We start from the raw sequence: 21,949 nt of genomic DNA on the forward strand, positions 1-21,949 counted from the left end.
CTCTGTCAAATAAATAAACTGTTAAAAAAAAAAAAAGTTCAAGGTAACACAAGTCTGTGGAAGAGGTAGCCCAACCACCTCACAAAAAAAGAGATACTTTAAATGAAAAACTAAAAGAATCAGGTGACTACCTTAGTATGGGGAAGGAAGAAATTAATCTAAAACACTGTGCCATGGGGTGCCCGGGTGGCTCAGTTGGTTGGGCGACTGCCTTCAGCTCAGGTCATGATCCTGGAGTTCCAGGATCGAGTCCCAGGATCGAGTCCCGCATCAGGCTCTCTGCTCAGCGGGGAGTCTGCTTCTCCCTTTGACCCTCCTCCCTCTCATGTTCTCTATCATTCTCTCTCAATAAAAAAAAAAATCTTTAAAAAATAAAACACTCTGCCTGAATGTCTAAGGAAAAGGTATTTGTCATTAAACAGACAAGGAATTTAGGAAGTAGAGCTAGTTGTGACATGGTAATTTCTGTTTAGCACATGGTGAATTTGAGGTGAAATTCAAGTAAAGCTTCAAGTAAGTAGCTTGAGATCTGGGGCAAGACAAGGGCATAATTAAAGAACCAGTGATATTGGGCGCCTGGGTGGCTCAGTTGGTTAAGCGACTGCCTTCGGCTCAGGTCATGATCCTGGAGTCCCAGGATCGAGTCCCGCATCAGGCTCCCTGCTCGGCGGGGAGCCTGCTTCTCCCTCTGACCCTCCCCCCTCTCATGTGCTCTCTCATTCTCTCTCTCTCAAATAAATAAAAAAAAAAAAAAAAAAAAAAAGAACCAGTGATATTGATTTGGAAATCATTTTTATAAAAGTGAGAGGTGAAAGTTAACAAAGTTGATCAGCTCTCCAAGGGATAAAATGTAGAGAAATAAGACAAGGTCAAATAGCAAAACTTAAAGAGTTTCCATTGAGAATATGAAAAGAAGTAAGTACAAGTAAAGAGAAGTAATGGTCAAAAAATAAAAAGTAGAAAAACATGATAATGAAGTTTCATGGAAGACAATAGAAAAGAGCTGTAAGAGAAGAAATGACAGTGAAGTATGAAGGGATTTATATGATCTCTGCTTTAACAGAACTTACAATCTCTAAGGAATAAAATAATAGATGAGATCAGAGTTAGCACAAACATAAAGTATTACAGATACAGTCTATATTAGTTGTACTCAAAAGTGGACATATTGGGATGCATTATAGTGATAATCAATTTAGTGATTCTAGGTAAGGATTATTTTTAACTCACCTCACAGCTCCTAAGACGGCAGGCCCACATAGGTGTATTAGAAGAAAGTGGCTGGAGAGGAGCCAGAAAGGGTTCTTCAAGCATTCTGGGACAAGGGAGGAATAAACATAAATATATATTACAAGTTACATACACACAAACACACATACAACATTCAACTGTTTTATCCCCTTAGCCAGTGTTACAGACAAGATATTGAAGTCATCAATAAGAAACTGTAATAATAGGGGCACCTAGTTGGCTCAAATGGTATAGCGTGCGACTCTTGATCTTGGAGTCATGAGTTCAAGCCCCAAGCTGGGTGTACAGTTTACTTAAAAAAATAAATAAAATCTTTTTTTTTTTAAGATTTTATTTATTTGACAGAGAGAGAGACAGCGAGAGAGGGAACACAAGCAGGGGGAGCGGGAGAGGGAGAAGCAGGTTTCCCGCTGAGCAGGGAGCCCGATGTGGGGCTCGATCCCAGGACCCTGTGATCATGACCTGAGCCAAACGCAGATGCTTAACTGAGCCACCCAGGTGCCCTATAAATAAATGAAATCTTAATGGTAATAATAATAATAGATTGGTGGGTGTATTAATTATAATTTTCTTTAAACATCACTATTTTATTAACTGCTAAAGCAAAGGCCTAAGTTTCTTCTTCCAAATATCTGTAGCCCCAACAAATTTAAGTGTTTTATATATCTCCCTCAAAGCTTATTTTGTAATCTTCTCATTATATAATTGTTTTTCATTTAACAAAAAAATGAGCCAATAAAACATCTTTAGGTGACTTGTTAACATATTATGTCAAACTCTAAGACTAAATGTCATAAATACTGTGTTAATTTTTAAATATTTTCTTAAACAGTTAAAAGAATATAAATAATTCAAAATCTATGTCTATATTTGCCTAAATTATTATAAACAATGTTAAGGCAAAAATAAAAGCTGAAACATGTTAACAAAAAACACTTAAATACTTTACCACAGAGGAATTAAATGCATAAAAAGATGATGAACCATTAAATATTTTAGGAACTAGAATGGATATTTCTTTATTCTAAAAACCCTATTAGTGGGGCGCCTGGGTGGCTCAGTTGTTAAGCATCTGCCCAGTGTTCTGGGATCGAGCCCCGCGTTAGGCTCCCTGCTCCGTGGGAAACCTGCTTCTCCCTCTCCTACTCCCCCTGCTTGTGTTCCCTCTCTTGCTGTGTCTCTGTCAAATAAATAAATAAAAATCTTTAAAAAAATAAAAAATAAAAAATAAATAAAAACCCTATTAGTGTTAGATGTTTTCAAATTGCTTCAAAAGATAACAGGCAAGGCGTGCCTGGTGGCTCAGTTGGTTAAGCGTCTGCCTTCAGCTCCGGTCATGATCCTGGGGTCCTGGGATCTCACCCTGCATTGGGCTCCCTGCCCAGTGGGAAGCCTACTTCTCCTTCTCCCTCTGCTGCTCCCTCTGCTTGTACTCTCTCTCTCTCTCAAATAAATAAATAAAAATATATATAAAAAAAAAGATAACAGGCAAGTGTCACTGAGGAAAAGTAGCACTTTAGACATTAGGGCTTCTAGGATAGTCTCCTAGTTGCCAAGATGCCATTAAAATAATTAAAGCTATTTGATAATTTGATGAGTTTATTCTATTTCCTGAATTTCTGATCTTTTCTATAGTCAGCCCACTTTAGATATGATAATTAAAAAAAAGATTTCCACAATAATTTCAAAACATGAACTCCTCTTTCCCACTGACTCACCTGGCCACTGTCTTTTTGGGTAATGTGACAGATGCTTGTGGATGAACAGTGTAATTACTGGTATTATCCGCTAGAACATCCACTCTTACAGTTGGTAAATTTCTATCACTGGGTTTCTCTTCAGAGACATCTTAACAGCAGTAACAAGAACAAAGCGACATCAGTATCTTGAATAAGACCACGAGAATGTAACTAACTAGGACTCATACATTTGAAATAGGAAAGGCAAGATATATTCTAAAGATAGTAAAACTTATAATGCTTTGAGAATTTCCTTAATACACTTGTTTAGTTTCAAATACTGACTACTGAAATTTTGTAATTAAATTTTTGAAGCTTATATTGAACAGCTAGGATATAAAAGTGGTAGAATTGTTATGTTTATAGTTTCATAATATATAATGTAAATGTAAAACTTTTTCATTTAATTTTTTTAATTTAAATTCAATTAGCCAACATATAATACATCATTAGTTTCAGACTCTTTTTCATTTCTGTACCATGTTTATCATTTTGTCTGCAAACTTCTTAAGTTTTAACTATTAACAAAGGCGAAGAATCATATAACTAAGGTAAAAATATCTACTCTAAATCATTAGCTATGAATGAACGATGAAACAGCGTAGCTATGGTGTTAGAAAAGAGATTGAAACAGATGGAAAAGGAACGGAAGTAAAAGAAGAGAACTAGCAGGGATATTATCTAATAGGTTAAGAAAGAGTAAAAAAATGGGGAGCATAATTCTCCTTTCTGAATCTGAAGGAAAAAGAAAAGAGGAAAAGAGCAAAGAGGATGAAAAGAATAGTTAAATAAAAGAGTAATGAGTCACATGGCTAACAATATTGATAAAAATATAAATGTAAAAATTTCTCCAAAGCTATTAGCACTATATTCTTGTTATTGTTGCTGTTATTATTACTGTTATTGTAATAAAGAAGAATTTATTTTATGCTCACTGGTCATTTGGGAGGAAGCAAGAGTCAACCAGCTTCATAGAATTCCAAAATGAAATAGACAGCTAACCTAGACAGGAGTTGAAAAATGAACTTGAAATTTATTTGGGCTAAGAAACTTTTTCTAATTATTCAGTTCACAATCTTACCCAAAGAGATCAATTTTAGCACTGACTTTCATGAGGTGATTTTCTGAAATATACATTTGTTCTTTAAAACATTCTCAAATCCCCTATATGCCATGATTACTCACCCCGAGGACTATTCACATCCACAAGCTGCCCCTGAGGTATAATCACTTGTGCCATTCCTGTCTGGGTAGATGGAATTACACGCAGCACCTGTCCATTTTCTGACGGGTTGGCAACAATCATCTTGGAAGCATTAAAAAAGAAATCAAATGCATAAGCCAACAATGATTTAACAGAATTATTACTTAAATAGATGATTAAAGACATGCCTATCTGTATGGTAGATACTATCATTTCCTTCATTTTGTAGATGAAAACACTGAGGTACTTAAAAATTTTTTTCCAAAGTTTCGGAACTGGTAAGTGGTAAAGCTAGGATTCAAAAAAAGCAGTTTGACCCTATGTCCTATGATCTTAACCACCTATGGTCTTAATCATTACACATGTATGAGGTCTAATAACTTAATAATGTGAACAAGGCTCTGACTGGACTTAATATATTTACTTTCTTCTACTTACTATATTATATCCCTATGTGTTTGAATTATTTGTGTGGTAATCATTTGTTCCATATTTTAAGTCACTTTCATTAGTTTAAAAACAGTACCTTGTTAGATGTCTAATTAAACGGAATTTATTTTTATATCTCTGAATTTATATATTTCCTGTCTTGGTACATAAGGAATACCACAGAATGCCCAAAAAGTCTGAAAATATAAGAAAAATCATTTATTATTTCCTTTTTTTCCTTCAGTTTAACAATTGAATCCATTACCTTAAATTTAGAGAACTGTCAATTAAAAGGGTGTCTGAAGCTGAAGAAAAACAATTTTAAGCCTATCATTTGAAAAATAAAACTAATGTATTATTTGAAAATAAATTTATCCTAAATTTCCAGACTTTTCAGACACCCTGTAAACTTTATTACCTAATATACTACTCTTCTATTGACACAGTGTTACTGTTTTACCCAAAGTCGGCTAGCCTCAGTTCTCCCTCAAATAATTTTTTGCAATCCTTCCAACCCACTTTCCAAGACTGCCTTTTTGCTATGTGAAACATGAAAACATTACTGATGCCTGACAGAGACTGCAGTCCTAGTTTTAAGAGGGTCATTTGAGAAAATTTTAGTTTGAAAAAAAAATTAAATTTGAAAAAAACTTCAACAAAGTAGATGCTTTATTTTATTTTTTTTTTAAGATTTTATTTATTTATTTGAGACAGAGAGAATGAGAGAGAGAGAGCATGAGAGGGGGGAGGGTCAGAGGGAGAAGCAGACTCCCTGCTGAGCAGGGAGCCCGATGCGGGACTCGATCCCGGGACTCCAGGATCATGACCTGAGCCGAAGGCAGTCGCTTAACCAACTGAGCCACCCAGGCGCCCCAAAGTAGATGCTTTAAGTATAATTGTAAACATTTCCCAGAAATTAAGAGTAGGAATTGTTTCCCTCCCCCAATGCTTATCAAGTTTCTTGAGATAAAAATATCTTGCCTACCTCTTATCACTTCATCATGAAAAAGCAACTGTAAACTCTGATGATGATAACTGCCTTACAGTTGTTGAGTGCATACTAAGTGACAAGACTTTACATGCATTACTGTATTTAATTCTTATCACATGTATATGAAGCATATACATTTTATACTTGAGAATATTGTCATAAGAGGTTATACAACTCATGCAGGTAACAGAGTTATACAGTGGTGAGTTGAAATTCAAACCCAAATTCAAACAACTGCTCTGTACTGCTTCCCATTATCTGATGATGTTATTTAACCTAAAAAAAAAGACAAAAAATACTGCTGGACTTTAAAAGGCAACAGTAATAACATGATTTTAAATTCTTTTCTCCTTAAGATTAAATGTTTGTGAAAAATATTCCATTCATTCTTAGAAAATAAGACTGCTGTGGTTACTACTAAATCCAAATAAAACACATATATTTACAATTTATTCAATCATATGAAAATTTCATAATTAAGAATGATCTGTGGAATATCCTCTTAATTTTGAAAATGTTTCCTATGTATAGTGGAGAAGAGTCTCCTCCATTTTCTCTTTCTTAGCTAATTCTACCTGGTACCTAAAAAACTATTTTCAGTTCATGTAATTTGATAATGGTGACAATAATATTACTTTTCCTATTTTAAAAAAGTTAATTATCTTTAATATTTGCTATGAAAACAGAGTTTTGAAAAGTCATCTGTTGCAATGCATTCTATTTGAGGCAGACCATAAACATTATCAGAAAACCCTGAAAAAAAAAAAAAGAAAACCTTGGCTAATAAGTAGTCATATTTACTGGGCTCTTTGTGTACTGTACAATATATCTAATAAATCCAAAATACCATCCCTGCTTTGCTTTATAACTTCTTCATCTGTTGCAGATTCACTCAGTACTGAATCTTTACTATTTCCTTGATAACTTCTATATTAAAAAAACCATTTCTTTAAAAAGAACTCCATTTGGTGGAAGATGTTGAAAATGGAAAAGACCATGCATATATAGGGGCAGGGGTTTTATGAGAAATCTCTGTATCTTCCATTCAGTTTTGCTCTGAACCTAAAACTGCTCTATAAAATAAAGTCTATTAAAACAAACAAAAACCCTGAAAAGTTCCACTAAGTTTCCCAAAACATCACCACTTTCTGATCATTGGTTCTTTGAAGAAAATACTTTCTTTTTTTTTTTTTTTTAAAGATTTTATTTATTTATTTCAAAGAGAGAGACACAGCGAGAGAGGGAACACAAGCAGGGGGAGTGGGAGAGGGAGAAGCAGGCACCTTGCTGAGCAGGGAGCCCAATGCAGGGCTTGATCCCAGGCCGCTGGGGTCATGACCTGAGCCAAAGGCAGCCACTTAACAAGTGAGTCACCCAGGTGCCCCGAAAATACTTTATTATACTCTATGTTTCTTACACTTATTCCATGCTTCATGCCATAGGTTTTCTATTTCATAGCTTCAGATAACCCTCTGTATCATCTCTTACCCCAGACAATGTAAAATCACCGTTATGACCACTTTGTAAAGAAAGTTTAATAAAATTGCAAAGAGAATGGAAACTCAAACATTTTTTAGACTCAAACAAATAAATGACTTTAATGTGCTTTTTAAGAAAGCTACCATGTGTAAAATGATAACCCTTCATACAATAGCATATAGATTAACTCTAGAATGCTCTAGACTAGAAACAAAAGAGGGATTAATTTTAGGTAAAATGGTTGCTCACTTGTGTTATAATTTATAACTGAAATTATAAATTTTAAAATAACTTTTATTATGTAGTTAATAAATATCCACTGTAGAAAATTTGGAAAACAGGTAAACAAAAGATACATTATTCTTCATATTATTAATGTAAGGATATTCTTATTAACCAGAGAGAAACTTAGAAGTTTTTCTCAGTAATTCTCTTTAATTTCAATCAAAACCATCTTTCATTTCTTCTATTCAAACTATAAACTTGGCCATGAATACTTCAGCTAACAGTTTAAAGCAGCATTCTCACCTTTATATGCACGACACATACGTGACACATACATATACCTTTATATGCACGACACATACGTGACACATACATATCTACCCACCAGCAAGTATGTCTAACTGCCAGTATACCTCTGGTACCTCCACTGCTTTCTTTTGCTTCAAGAAGGCATACCAGCCTGTGGCAAGCAAGTGAGTGACTGAGAGGTAGATAAAGCAATAACTTTGAGTTCAGTCAAATGTATACACCAAAATAAACATAAGTTACATGTAAACTCTGGCACTAGTATGGATTATGATACATTTCCAATTGATCTTAAAGTGACAGTGTACCTAGACAAAGTGACTGGTAAGCAGTGGTTTAACGTTCTATTAGTAGTCCTGAAAGAAAATCTTTTGAAATCTTCGCATAACAAAATGAACGTCACAGAAACAGTATTTTCAAAGCAATGCAAGTCAACAGTTTCAAGAAATTAAGGTCTAGTAAGGTTAATATATTTTGCTAAACGGCATAAAACTGGTTATTTATAAAATACACTCACCATTTGTGCATTAGAATCCCCCAATGACTGGAGTTCATATTGAATAGGCTGCTCATTTTGGTCCACTAGATGGAACTGTTCTGCAGAAAGAGTCTGTGTCTGAGTCAGGGCCCCTGGTATATTCTGTGATGTGAGTGAATTATCTGCTTCATGAGAGGTGATGGGTAAAACTCTAGGAGAACCATTCTGTCCAAAGGAAGGATCCCTGGAGTCCATACAGGTTAGATGCTTTTGCAAAGAAAAAAAAAAAAGCACTTGGGTGTTTGTAAAATATGTCACAATTTGTACTTTTTAAATTTTTAAAAAAAATTTTAAAAAGATTTTTTATTTTTATTGTGTTCAGTTAGCTACTGTATAGTACATCATTAGCTTTTGATGTAGTGTTCAATGATTCATTAGTTGCATATAACACCCGGGCTCATCACAACAGGTGCCCTCCTTAATACCCATCACCCGGCTACCTCATTCCCCTATCCCCTCCTCTCTGAAACCCTCACATTGTTTCCCCGAGTCCACAGTCTCTCATGGTTCGTCTCCCTCTCTGATTTCTCCCCCTTCAGTTTTCCCTCCCTTCCCCTATGGTCCTCCATGCTATTCCTTATATTGCACATATGAGTGAAACCGTATGATAATTATCTTTCTCTGCTTGACTGATTTCACTTATATAATCCCCTCCAGTTCCATCCATGTTGATGCAAATGGTGGGTATTCATCCTTTCTGATAGCTGAGTAATATTCCATTGTATATATGTACCATATCTTCTTTATCCATTCATCTGTTGAAGGGCATCTCAGCTCCTTCCACAGTTTGGCTATTGTGGACATTGCTGCTATGAACATTGGGGTGCATGTGCCCCTTCTTTTCACTACATCTGTATCTTTGGGGTAAATACTTAGTAGTATAATTGCTGGGTCGTAGGGTAGCTCTATTTTTAACATCTTGAGGAGCCTCCATACTGTTTTCCAGAGTGGCTGTACCAGCTTGCCCACCAACAATGTTAGGAGGGTTCCCCTTTCTCCACATCCTCACTAACACTTGTTGCTTGTTTTGTTAATTTTTGCCATTCTAATTGGTATAAGGTGGTATCACATTGTGGTTTTGATTTATATTTCCCTGACGGCTAGTGATGTTGAACATTTTCTCATGTGTTTGTTAGCCATTTGTATGTCTTCTTTGGAGAAATGTCTGTTCATGTCTTCTGCCCATTTTTTGACTGGATTATTTGTTTTTTGGGTGTTGAGTTTGAGAAGTTCTTTATAGATCTTGGATACAAGCCCTTTATCCATAATGTCATTTGCAAATATCTTCTCCCGTTCCGTGGGTTGCCTCTTAGTTTTGTTGATTGTTTCCTTTGCTGTGCAGAAGCTTTTTATCTTGATGAAGTCTCAAAAGTTCATTTTTGCTTTTGTTTCCCTTGCCTTTGGAGACGTGTCTTGAAAGAAGTTGCTGTGGCCAGTGTCGAAGAGGTTACTGCCTGTGTTCTCCTCTAGGATTTTGATGGATTGTCTCACATTTAGGTCTTTCATCCATTTTGAGTTTATCTTTGTGTAAGGTATAAGAGAATGGTCCAGTTTCATTCTTCTGCATGTGGCTGTCCGATTTTCCCAGCATCATTTATCAAAGAGACTGTCTTTTTTCCATTGGATATTCTTTCCTGATTTGTCGAAGATGAGTTGACCACAGAGTTGAGGGTCCATTTCTGGGGTCTCTATTCTGTTCTACTGGTCTATGTGTCTGTTTTTGTGCCTATACCATGCTGACTTGATGATCATATAGCTTGAAGTCAGGCATTGTGATGCCCCCAGCTTTGGCTTTCTTTTTCAACAATCCCCTGGCGATTCGGGGTCTTTTCTGGTTCCATACAAATTTTAGAATTGTTTGTTCCAGCTCTGTGAAAAATGTCGATGGTATTTTGAAAGGGATTGCATTGAAAATGTAGATTACTCTGGGCAGCATAGACATTTTCACAATGTTTATTCTTCCAATCCATGAGCATGGAATGTTTTTCCATCTCTTTGTGTCTTCCTCAATTTCTTTCATAAGTGTTCTGTAATTTCTAGACTACAGATCCTTTACCTCTTTGATTAGGTTTATTCCTAAGTATCTTATGGGGTTTGGTGCTATTGTAAATGGAATCAATTCCTTAATTTCTCTTTCTTCAGTCACACTGTTAGTGTATAGAAATGCAACTGATTTCTGTGCATTGATTTTGTATCCTGCCATGTTGCTGAATTACAGTATGAGTTCTAGTAATTTGGGGGGTGGAGTCTTTTGGGTTTCCACATAAAGGATCATGTCATCTGCAAAGAGAGTTTCATTTCTTCCTTGCCAATTTGAATGCCTTCTATTTCTTTTTGTTGTCTGATTGCTGAGGCCAAGACTTCTAGTACTATGTTGAACAAAGGTGGTGAGAGTGGGCATCCCTGTCATCATGTTCAGTTAGCTACTGTATAGTACATCATTAGCTTTTGATGTAGTGTTCCTGACCTTAAGGGAAAAGCTCTTAGTTTTTTCCCCCACTGAGAATGATATTCGCTGTGGGCTTTTCATAGATGGCTTTTATGATATTGAGATATGTTCCCTCTATCTCTATATTTTGAAGAGTTTTAATCAGGAAAGGATGCTGTATTTTGTCAAATTCTTTTTCTGCAAAAATTGAGAGGATCACATGGTTCTTGTCTTTTCTTTTATTAATGTGCTCTATCACGTTGATTGATTTGCGAATGTTGAGCCACCTTTGTATCCCAGGAATAAATCCCACTAGGAATAAATCCCACTTGGTCATGGTGAATAATCCTTTTAATGTACTGTTGGATCCTATTGGCTAGGATCCTGTTGAGAATTTTGGCATCCAAGTTCATCAGGGATATTGGTCTATAATTCTCCTTTTTGATGGGGTCTTTGCCTGGTTTTGGGAGTGGAGTGTTTTAGGATCAGGGTAATGCTGGTTTCATAGAATGAATTTGGAAGTTTTCCTTCTGTTTTTATTTTTTGAGACAGCATCAGTAGAATAGGTATTATTACTTCTTTAAATGTTTGGTAGAATTCCCCTGGGGATCCATCTGGCCCTGGACTCTTGTTTTTTGGGAGGGTTTAGATTACTGCTTCAATTTCATTACTGATTATTGGTCTATTGAGATTGTCTATTTCTTCCTGTTTCATTCTTGGTAGTTTTTTTTTTTTTTTAAGATTTTATTTATTTGACAGAGAGAGAGAGACAGTGAGAGCGGGAACACAAGGAGAAGGAGTGGGAAAGGGAGAAGCAGGCTTCCCACTGAGCAGGGGACCTGATACAGGGCTAGATCCCAGGACCCTGGGATCATGACCCAAGCCAAAGGCAGACACTTAACGACTGAGCCACCCAGGCACCCCTCAGTCTTGGTAGTTTATAAGTTTCCAGGAAGGCATCCATTTCTTCCATGTTGCTTAATTTTTTGGCATATAGTTGCTGGTAATAATTTCTAATAATTGTTTCTATTTCCTTGGTGTTAGTTGTGATCTCTCCCCTTTCATTCATGATTTTATTAATTTGGGTCCTTTCTCTTTTCTTCTGGATAACTCTGGCGAGAAGTTTATCGATCTTATTAATTCTTTCAAAGAGCCAGCTTCTAGTTTCGCTGATCTGTTCTACCGGTTTTCTGTTTTCTATTTCATTGATCTCTGCTCTAATCTTTATTACTTCTCTTCTCCTACTTGGTTTAGGTTTTATTTGCTGTTCTCTCTTCAGCTCCTTTAGGTATAAGGTTAGTTTGTGCAATTGGGATTTTTCTACTTTTTTGAGAGAGGCTTGGATGGCTAGGTATTTCCCTTTAGGACCGCCTTTGTAGTATCCCACAGGTTTTGGAGATGTCTTTTCGTTCTCATTAGTTTCCATGAATTGTTTAAGTTCTTCTTTAATTTCCTGACTGACCCAGTCATTCTTTAGCAAGATGCTCTTTAACTTCCAAGTGTTTAAATTCCTTCCAAATTTTTTCTTGTGATTGAGTTCCAGTTTCAAAGCACTGTGGTCTGATAACATGCAGGGAATAATCTCAATCTTTTGGTATTGGTTGAGACTTGATTTGTGACCCAGCATGTTGTCTATTCTGAAGAAAGTTCCATGTGCATTCGAGAAGAATGAGTATTCTGTTGTTTTAGGGTGGAATGTTTTATATATATCTACGAAGTCCATCTGGTCCAATGTGTCATTCAAAGCTCTTGTTTCTTTGTTGATTTTCTGCTTAGATGATCTTTCCATTGCTGAGAGTGGAGTATTAAGGTCTCCTACTATTAATGTATTATTATCAATATGATTCTTTATTTTGGTTAACAGCTGGCTTATGTAGTTGGCTGCTCCTATGTTGAGGGCATAGATATTTACAATTGTTAGATTTTCTTGTTGGATAGATCCTTTAAGTATGATATAGTGCCTCTCTACATCTCTTACTATAGTCTTTGGTTTAAAATCTAATTTGTCGGATATGAGAATTGTTACCCCAGCTTTCTTTTGAGGTCCGTTGGCATGATAAATGGTTCTCCATCCCCTCACTTTCAATCTGGAGGTGTCTTTTAAGTTCAAAATGAGTCTCTTGTAGACAGCATGTGGATGGGTCCTGTCTTTGTATCCAATCTGAAACCCTGTGCCATTTCATGGGAGTATTTAGGCTGTTCATGTTGAGAGTAACTATTGAAAGGTATGAATTTAGTGCCATCATATTGCCTGTACAGTCCCTGTTTCTATAGATTGCCTCTGTAGATTTCTGGTCTATATTACTCTTGGGGTCTTTCTTCTTTTATAGAATCCCCCTTAATATTTCTTGCAGGGCTGGCTTGGTGGTCACATATTCTTTCAATTTCTGCTGGTCCTGGAAGTTCTTTGTCTCTCCGTCCGTTCTGAATGACAGCCTTGCTGGATAACGTATTCTTGGCTGCATGTTCTTCTCATTTAGGACCTTGAATATCTCTTGCCAGCCCTCTCTGGTTTTCTAGGTCTCTGTAGATAGGTCTGACATTATTGTGATGTTCCTCCCTCCATACGTAAGAAATCTCTTCCCCCGAGCTGCTCTCAGGATAGCTTCCTTGGCTCTAAGATTAGCAAGTTTTACTATTACATGCCAGGGTGTTGGTCTATTTTTATTGATCCTGGGAGGGGTCCTCTCTGCCTCTTGGACACGAATGCTTGTTTCCTTCCCCAGATTAGGGAAGTTCTCAGCTATGATTTGCTCAAATATATCTTCTAGTCCTCTCTCTCTCCACCCCCTCAGGGATCCCAATAATTCTGACAATGGAACATTTCATGGCATCATTGATCTCTCTAAATCTGTTCTCATGGGCTTCTAGTTGTTTATCCCAGTCTTCCTCAGCCTCCTTCCTTTCTATCAGCTTATCTTCTAGATCACTAATTTGTTCTCCTGCCTCATTTACCCTGGCCATTAGAATATCCAGTTTAGACTGCATCTCATTCATAGCATTTTTAAGTTCGGCCTGATTAGATTTCATTTCTGCCCTAAGAGATTCTATATTGTTGCTAATGGTTTTCTCAATACTAGCTATTGCCTTCAAAACTGCTACCCTGAAGTCTATCTCTGACACCTTGCTTATATCCATATCCATTAGGTCTGCAGCAGACGCCATTGTCTCTGGTTCTTTTCTTTGTTGGGAGTTCCTCCTCCTAGTCATTCTGTTGAGGGATGGTTCAGGGAATGTACAGAGTCCAAAATATCAACCACGACCCAAGCAAGATGCAGCCTAGGAAAATCTGGAGCAGTCGGAAGCCACCACCAAAAAAACAAAGCCAAAATAAAACCGAAGAATAAAATTTATAGAATTAAAAAAAAAAAATTTTAATTAAAAATTTTAAAAAAGGGGGGGAGTGAAGAAAAGGGGGATATAATCCCTCAGTGTGGACAAAGTAGGGTGTTTCAGTTCTTCCCGGGTGTATTTTGTTCTGTTTGCTAAAGGGCACTACTTCCCAAAATTACAGGGAAAGTAAAACTGGTATATATATAAAGGTAATATTGGATAGGGAAAAAAAGACTACATTAAAGCATGTATCTATATTAAAATATATAGGTGTGAAAAAATATAAGCTAAAAAGCTACTATGAATTATAAGTTGATATATTGAAAATCTGGTTGAAATGAGAAAAAGGTAAAAAGAAAAAACAGAGAAAAAGTATAAGAGAAAGAATAAAAAGAAAAAGGGAGTTGTATCTGAAAAATACACAAGCTGTGAGGCAACGCCTGGAGCTCAATATACTATTTTCCCCTGATGTTGGGGTTTTACAGTTTTATGGGGGTTTTACAGTTTTATGGGGGCCCTAGGGTTGTCTCCTCTTGTTCTTCCAGCCTGTCTTCCAGGGGAGGGGCCTGACATGCTGTTTCTCAGGAACCCTGCTTGGGCAGAGTTGCCCTGCCCCTTGTCGGGGCGGGGGGAGGGGGGCAGCTAGGCTCCATAGAAACTGGTTTTTTAAGCTTTTGTTCTCTGGCAGCTTTCTGTGCCTCTTCTGAGGGTCAGAGCAAAAATGGCCACACCCAGATCTCTGTCCCAGAGCAGAGAAATCACAGTCTGCTCTTCTCTGAACCCTCCGAATACACGTCTCCCTTTCTGTAGGTGCTGCTGAAAACTGCAGCCTCCCGTAAGGGGTGCGCACCCACAGCAACCTTCTCAGTGGTTGACCCAAGGGCCTGGGCTTGTCTCTGCCCTTTGCGCTTCTAAAACCACAAGCGGTCCTAGGTCCATGCGTGTGCACCCGCAGCGCCTGGATTCTGTCTGAGTGCTGCTCTAAAGCCCTTTCCCAGCCATTACCACTCTGTGAGTTTTTGCTGGCTCCGGCGCAAGACACTTTTGCCTGCATATTCATGACTCTGCCCTTCCTACCTTGCGAGAGGCAGCATTTTTCTGCTTGTAGAGATCCAGATATATATTCTTACATCTCAGGCTGATTTCGTGGGTGTTCAGAATGGTTTGGTAGGTATCCAGCTAAATTCAGGGGACCGGTTGAAACAGGGTCCCCTACTTCTCTGCCATCTTGTCCCCCTCAAAAGATTTTATTTTTAAGTAATCTCTACACCCCAATGGGGCTCAAATTCACAACCTCAAGATCAAGAGTAGCATGCTCTACCAACTAAACCAGCCCGGTGCCCCTAATGTTACAATTAAAAAAAAAAAAAGAATGTTTATCAGCCACTATGGGAAACAGTATGGAGGTTCCTCAAAAAATTAAAAATAGAACTACCCTATGATCCAGTAATCACGCTACTGGGTATTTACCCAAAAATACAAAAACACTAATTCAAAGGGATACGTGAACCTCTATGTTTATAGCAGCATTATTTACAATAGCCAAATTATGGAAACAGCCCAAGTGACCACTGATTGATGAATGGATAAAGATGTGGTATAAGACACAATGGAATATTACTCAGCCATAAAAAAAGAATGAAATCTTGCCATTTGCAACAACATGGATGGAGCTAGAGAGTATAATACTAAGTGAAGTCAGTCAGAGAAAGACAAATACCATGATTTCACTCATATATGGAAGAAACAAAACAAATGAGCAAAGGGAAAAAGAGAGAGAAAGAGAGAAACCAAGAAATAGACTCTTGATAATAGAGAATATACCGATGGTTACCAGAGCAGTGAGAGGAGGGAGGTTGGGGGGTGGGGGGGGACCATGGGCAGATGGGTTAAATAGGAGATGGGGATTAAGGAATGCGCTTGTTTTTGGGTTTGTTTTTGTTTTTTTGTTTTGTTTTTACCATTTTTTAAAGTAGGCTGCATGCCCAATCCAGGGCCCAAACTAACAACTCTGAGATCAAGACCTGAGCTGAGATCAACAGTCAGACGCTTAACCTTAGACTGAGTCATCCAGGCGCCCCAGGAGTGCACTTTTGATGAACACTGGGTGATGTATGAAACTGTTGAATCCATATATTATACACCTGAAACTAATATAATTTGTTAACTATACTGGAATTTAAAATAAAATATATACAATTCTATAATAAAAATGGAAAGATTCATTTTTCAGTTAATTATTCACCTCACTTTTTGTAAGAGTTGTCAATTCACACAGACTGATACAGACAAAAAGCAGTTCTTAAGTGAAATTGTTGATTTTTTATATTTTATTTCAATTTTATTGAAATAAAGTTGTCCATGGGAACATAACATGAAATCATGATATGTAATTCAAAATACAGATTTTTCTTTATATATAGATTTTTATGAATATAGAATTTTATAATATAGAGCTTTACTTAAAAATAAAGCTCTATATTAATTAAAAGTAAAGCTCTATATTATAAAATTAAATATATGATAGAATTGTGGATAAACTGTAATAGTCTTAAGTACATTAAATATAATACTATTTCTTATATGTTAAAAAGTTATTAAATGGGGGTGCCTGGGTGGCTCAGTCGTTAAGCATCTGCCTTTGGCTCAGGTCATGATCCCAGGGTCCTAGGATTGAGCCCCACATTGGTCTCCCTGCTCAGCAGGGAGCTTATTTCTCTCTCTCCTTCTGCCTGCCACTCCCCCTGCTTATGCTCTTTCTCTGTCAAATAAATAAATAAAATCTTAAAAAAAAAAAAAAGTTGTTAAATGGAATGGAAAAAAGTTCCCAGTTGAATTCCTACCTCAAATACCTGAGAATCTGTTTTTGATTCTTCAGAATCATTATGGTTAACTCTTAGTGAATCATTAGATTGTTCCATGCTGGTATATTCAATTCCATTTTCTTCTATTATTTAATAGCTGAAAAAAAATTTAAGTATCTGATTAAAGCACTTAACATTTTTATGGAATGTTTGTCTTAAACAAATCTCACATTTCTCCTACTGTGTTACCCAATACAATTCAGGTTAAATCATTTCCATTCTACAGATTAAGAAAATAAACATTTTTTTAAAATGACTTGCCAAGGCACCAGAATACATTCAAAGCAAAACAGAGATTACCATTATGTAGTTCCCTCATCCTACCCTTAATTACACTCCTGTACTGGTTAATTAAGATTGTTGTTATGGGACAGGTGCTTTTCACCCTTTCAAATACTTCTAAAATTCTTATTTTACAAAGATTTAATGCAAATAAAGGTTCTTAATTTTATGAGTTGGGCATGCACTATTGTAGCATTAGATAATTTAAGAAAAGATATTTTGGTGTAGACAGAGATTATATACACATAGCTCTTATCATAATACACATCATACCACTAATACTGGGTTGACAAACTTTGAAAATGAAGAAATATGTATTCCAAAAAGTTTGAGCCACTTAGGCCTAGTAAAGTGATTAGCTTTGGTGGTGATTTTCTTTACACACACATGTGCATGCACACACACACGCACACACACTGCCCCCTGTGGATATTTGGCAATGTCTGGAAATATTTTTGGTTGTCAGAACTGAGAGGGAAGTGCTACTAGAATCTAATGGGGAGAAGCTAGGGGTGCTGCTAAGTATTTTGGAATGCTCACAGCGGCCCCCAAAACAAAGATGTCAGTGGTACTGAGGTTCAGAAACCCTGGCCTAATATATTATAGTGAATACTGGATTCTGCATTATCTGAAAGGAATGATGATTTAAGTCTCAAAATTGGAGTAAAGTCAAAACAAAACTGTTGAAGAATACCACTGAAAAATTTATAATATAAACTTCATAGAACCCACACATTTTATTTTTCATAAGACAGCATAATTGTTTTTTAAAAATCCTGAAAATTTTATCTTTAAATTAACATGTATTAAATTGAACTTCCTTTTTTTGTTTTTGCTGTATAGTTCTATGGATTTTAACACATGTAACCACATCACAGTCAGGATATACAATAATGAAATCATCCTATGCCCTAAATTAAATTTATACCTTGTACTCAGTTGGTATATATATTTGAACACACTGGGGGTACCTGGGTGGCTCAGTCGGTTAAGCAGCTGCCTTCAGCTCAGGTCATGATCCCAGGGTCCTGGGATCGAGCCCCACATTGGGCTCCCTGCTCAGTGGAGAGCCTGCTTCTCCCTCTCCTTCTGCCTGCCTCTCTGCCTACTTGTACTCTCTCTCTATCTCTCTGTCAAATAAATAAATAAAATCTTTAAAAAAAAAAAAAAAGAACACACTGAAAACTTATTTTTCTGTGATAGCATCCAGACATACATTTGTAAAATTAACCATTTCAGAAAATCTATAAGGTTTGCCACTTCGTATCTCCAAAATATTATAAATACTTCTACTCAAATATAAATTATAATAAGTTAAAATCAATCTTATTTTTAATATATAATTTTAAAATATCTTAAAATTGCTTCTCTTTTAAGATTTTAAATTACCACTTGTATTCTAATTTAATTTACATATAAAACTTAGGAATAATGTTTTATATATGGTTTAAAAAATAAAAAGAAAGTTCCACTAATGGAAATATGGCAGATTAGATAATATAGAAGGCTCTCTTGCTAGAAAACAAAACAAAACAAAACAAAAAAACCCAGAAAGTGTATCTAAAACAAAATATTTTGTGACTGGGAGCTGCTACAGGAAGTAACAAAAATCAAAGGCCATTCCCTGCCCTCCATATCTCCTCCCCACCACAAAAGAAAAGCAAAAGATGTGAGCCAAAACCCAAGTGATAAGCACAAGCAAAGAGGAAAACTTCTGCAAGAGCATTACTAATACACAAATTTTATGGTTGGGAAACCACGGCTTGGATAAGCAGCTCTCAGGGGAGGGGAACTTAAAGTTCCCAAGACTAGGAACCTGAAAGATCCTGAGACAATAGTTTAGTAAGAAAAAACGGAGCTATTATTTGGAGGAACACAAACCCAGTTAAGGCATTAGTTACCTTGCATTAAGATTAAATATAAGCTTATAATCAGAGTGTCAAAAACACAAGGAAATAAACCATCAAAAGAAAGAGCCAGCAAATTTAGACACCTCCTACAGACTTCAAATATTGGAACCATCTAACAGTGAATATAAAAATCATTTAAAACTCAACGAAATAAACATGACTGAATCACAGGAATAAGCAAGCAACAAGACTGAAAAGTTTAATCTGAAAGAAAACCAAACAGAACTTTCAGAAATAAAAACTGTAAGTCAATGGATACATTAAATAGAATAAATGCAGAAGAAAGAACTACTAAATTAAAAGTCAGATTTTTAAAAAATTACTCAGAATGCACCATATGAAAAACAGAAGATAAAAAAAAATATGAAGAGACTTGGGCGCCTGGGTGGCTCAGTTGGTTAGGCGGCTGCCTTCGGCTCAGGTCATGGTCCTGGAGTCCCGGGATCGAGTCCCGCATCGGGCTCCCTGCTCGGCGGGGAGCCTGCTTCTCCCTCTGACCCTCCCCCCTCTCATGTACTCTCTCTCATTCTCGCTCTCTCAAATAAATAAATAAATCTTAAAAAGAAAAAAAAAATATGAAGAGACTTAAAACTAGGAAAAATAAAGTACAATATACTTATAATTGGAATCTAAGAAGAAAAGAGAAAATGGATGAGAGACAGTATTTGAGGAGATAATGGCTAACAATTTTTCAAAAGTGAATCCACAGATAAAGTACAAAATATACCAAAATAAATCAAAAGAAATCCATACTCAGTGTAGTAGAACTACAAAATTCTAAAGAGAAAGGAAAATCTAAAAATGTAGCCAGAGAGATAAGATCACCCGTGGGGTACTGACATTAGATATACAGCAGTCTACTCAATAGCAACAATGGCAGAAGTCATGGGAATAAAAAAAAAGTAATTATCAGTATATGATTACATATGCTCAAGACCATTTTTTTTCACAAAACAGGGTGAGAAAAGATATTTTAAGATTTTAAAAAACTCAGAGTTTAGGGGCGCCTGGGTGACTCAGTCGTTAAGCGTCTGCCTTCGGCTCAGGTCATGATCCCAGGGCCCTGGGATCGAGCCCGAATCAGGCTACCTGCTCAGTGGGAAGCCTGCTTCTCCCTCTCCCACTCCCCTGCTTGTGTTTCCTCTCTCACTGTGTCTCTCTCTGTCAAACAAATAAATAAAATCTTTAAAAAAAAGTAAAAAAAAAATAATAAAAATAAAAAACTCAGAGTTTACAATGAACAGATCCTACATGAAAGAAATTTCTAAAGAATACATAAAATAAAAATGATACCAGAAGGAAGTCCTGAGATGCTAACAAAATGGTAAGCTAATAAGTTAATAACTCTACGAAAAATCTAAATAAACACTGTCTGTATAAATAACAATAATGCTATTATAATTTTGTGTATGTGTGTTTTAAGAATAGAAATAAAATACTGAAGAACTAAAAATACACATAACTCAGGAGGGGATAATGACAGATGAACACAGTATATCAAAACTTATGGAATGCAGGGAAAGTGGTGCTCAGAGGGAAATACAGAGCAAAAATGCCTATATTTAAAAAAAAATCTCAAAACAATAACTTGACTTTATTCCTCAAAAACAAATTTAAGAGCCAACTAAACTGAAATCTAGCGGAAGGAAGAAAATAATACAGATTAGAGAAGAGATAAGCAAAATCAGGAATAGAAAAACAAAAGAATTTATGAATCTAAAAGTTGGTTCTTCAAGAAGATTGACAAAATTGACAAACCTTTATCTAGACTGACAATAAAAAAAGAAAGACACGACTAAAATCAGAAATCAAAGTGGGACATGAGTATAAAATATTGCAGAAACTAAAAGGATGATGAGAAAACACTAAGAACAAAGGTACAACTATCTCTATTTGCATATGGTCTTATACATAGAAAATCCTGAAGAATTCCCAAAAACACCATCAGAGTTAATAAATTCAACAAAGTTACAGGATATAAGATCAATATGCAAAATTCCATTGTATTTCTATACTAGCAATGAACAAACCAAAAATGAAATTAAGAAAATGATTCATTTACAATTTTATCAACAGGAATAAAATACTGATGAATAAATTTAAGCAAAGAAGTATAAGACTTGTACATTAAAACTACAAAATATTGCTGAATAAAATTAAAGATCTAAATAAATGGATAAACTGTGCTCTTGGAACTGGAAGACATGAATATGGTAATACTACCCAAAGCAATGTATAGATTCAATGCAATCCTTATCAAAATCCCAATGCCTTTTTTTTAGTCATGGAAAAGCCAAATTCATATCGAATTTCAAGGAACCTGAATAGCCAAAACAATCTTGAAAAAGAACAAAGTTGGAGGACTCATTCTTTGCAATTTCAAAACTTACTACAAAGCTACAATACTCAAAAGCTCTATTACAAAGCTGTAATCATCAAGACAGTATGGTACTGGCACAAAAACCGACACATAGATCAATGGAACAGAATAGAGAGCCCAGAAACGGACCCTCAACTCTATGGTCAACTCATCTTCGACAAAACAGAAAGAATGTCCAATGGAAAAGAGACAGTCTCTTCAACAAATGGTGTTGGGAAAATTGGACAGCCACTTGCAAAAGAATGAAACTGGATCATTTCCTTACACCACACACAAAAATAGACTCAAAATGGCTGAAAGACCTAAATGTGAGACAGGAATCCATCAAAATCCTAGAGGAGAACACAGGCAGCAACCTCTTCGACCTCAGCCATAGCAACTTCTTCCTAGAAACATCGCCAAAGACAAGGGAAGCAAGGGCAAAAATGAACTACTGGGACTTGATCAAGATAAAAAGCTTTTGCAGAGCAAAGGAAACAGTCAACAAAACCAAAAGACAACAGACAGAATGGGAGAAGATATCTGCAAATGACATATCAGATAAAGGGCTAGTATCCAAAATCTATAAACAACTTATCAAACTCAACACC

At 36.2% G+C, this 21,949-nt stretch overlaps 1 protein-coding gene across 8 annotated transcripts in view; it reads right to left on the reverse strand.

Annotated features, from left to right (window-relative positions):
* CARF (calcium responsive transcription factor) overlaps nt 1-17,117 on the reverse strand; it is a 96,016-nt gene extending 78,899 nt beyond the window's left edge. For 4 of the 8 annotated variants that reach the window (XM_081815348.1, XM_081815347.1, XM_081815345.1 and 1 more), the window contains exons 1-5: nt 16,767-17,113; nt 8,142-8,369; nt 4,176-4,296; nt 2,970-3,099; nt 1,231-1,315 (exon numbers count right to left, since the gene is read on the reverse strand). In XM_081815348.1, the coding sequence (XP_081671474.1) occupies nt 1,231-1,315; nt 2,970-3,099; nt 4,176-4,296; nt 8,142-8,369; nt 16,767-16,844 (642 nt within the window). In that variant the 5' untranslated portion in view covers nt 16,845-17,113. Of the gene's footprint in view, nt 1-1,230; nt 1,316-2,969; nt 3,100-3,925; nt 3,993-4,175; nt 4,297-8,141; nt 8,370-16,766 lie in introns of those variants that run through there. The other 4 variants (XM_081815349.1, XM_081815344.1, XM_081815343.1 and 1 more) reach the window with 4 other exon arrangements.
* Between the last annotated feature and the right edge of the window lie 4,832 nt (nt 17,118-21,949).

This window comes from Leptonychotes weddellii, chromosome 3 (genome assembly GCF_054177405.1).
Source record: "Leptonychotes weddellii isolate Sample4059 chromosome 3, ASM5417740v2, whole genome shotgun sequence".
Classification (NCBI taxonomy): Eukaryota; Metazoa; Chordata; class Mammalia; order Carnivora; family Phocidae; genus Leptonychotes; species Leptonychotes weddellii.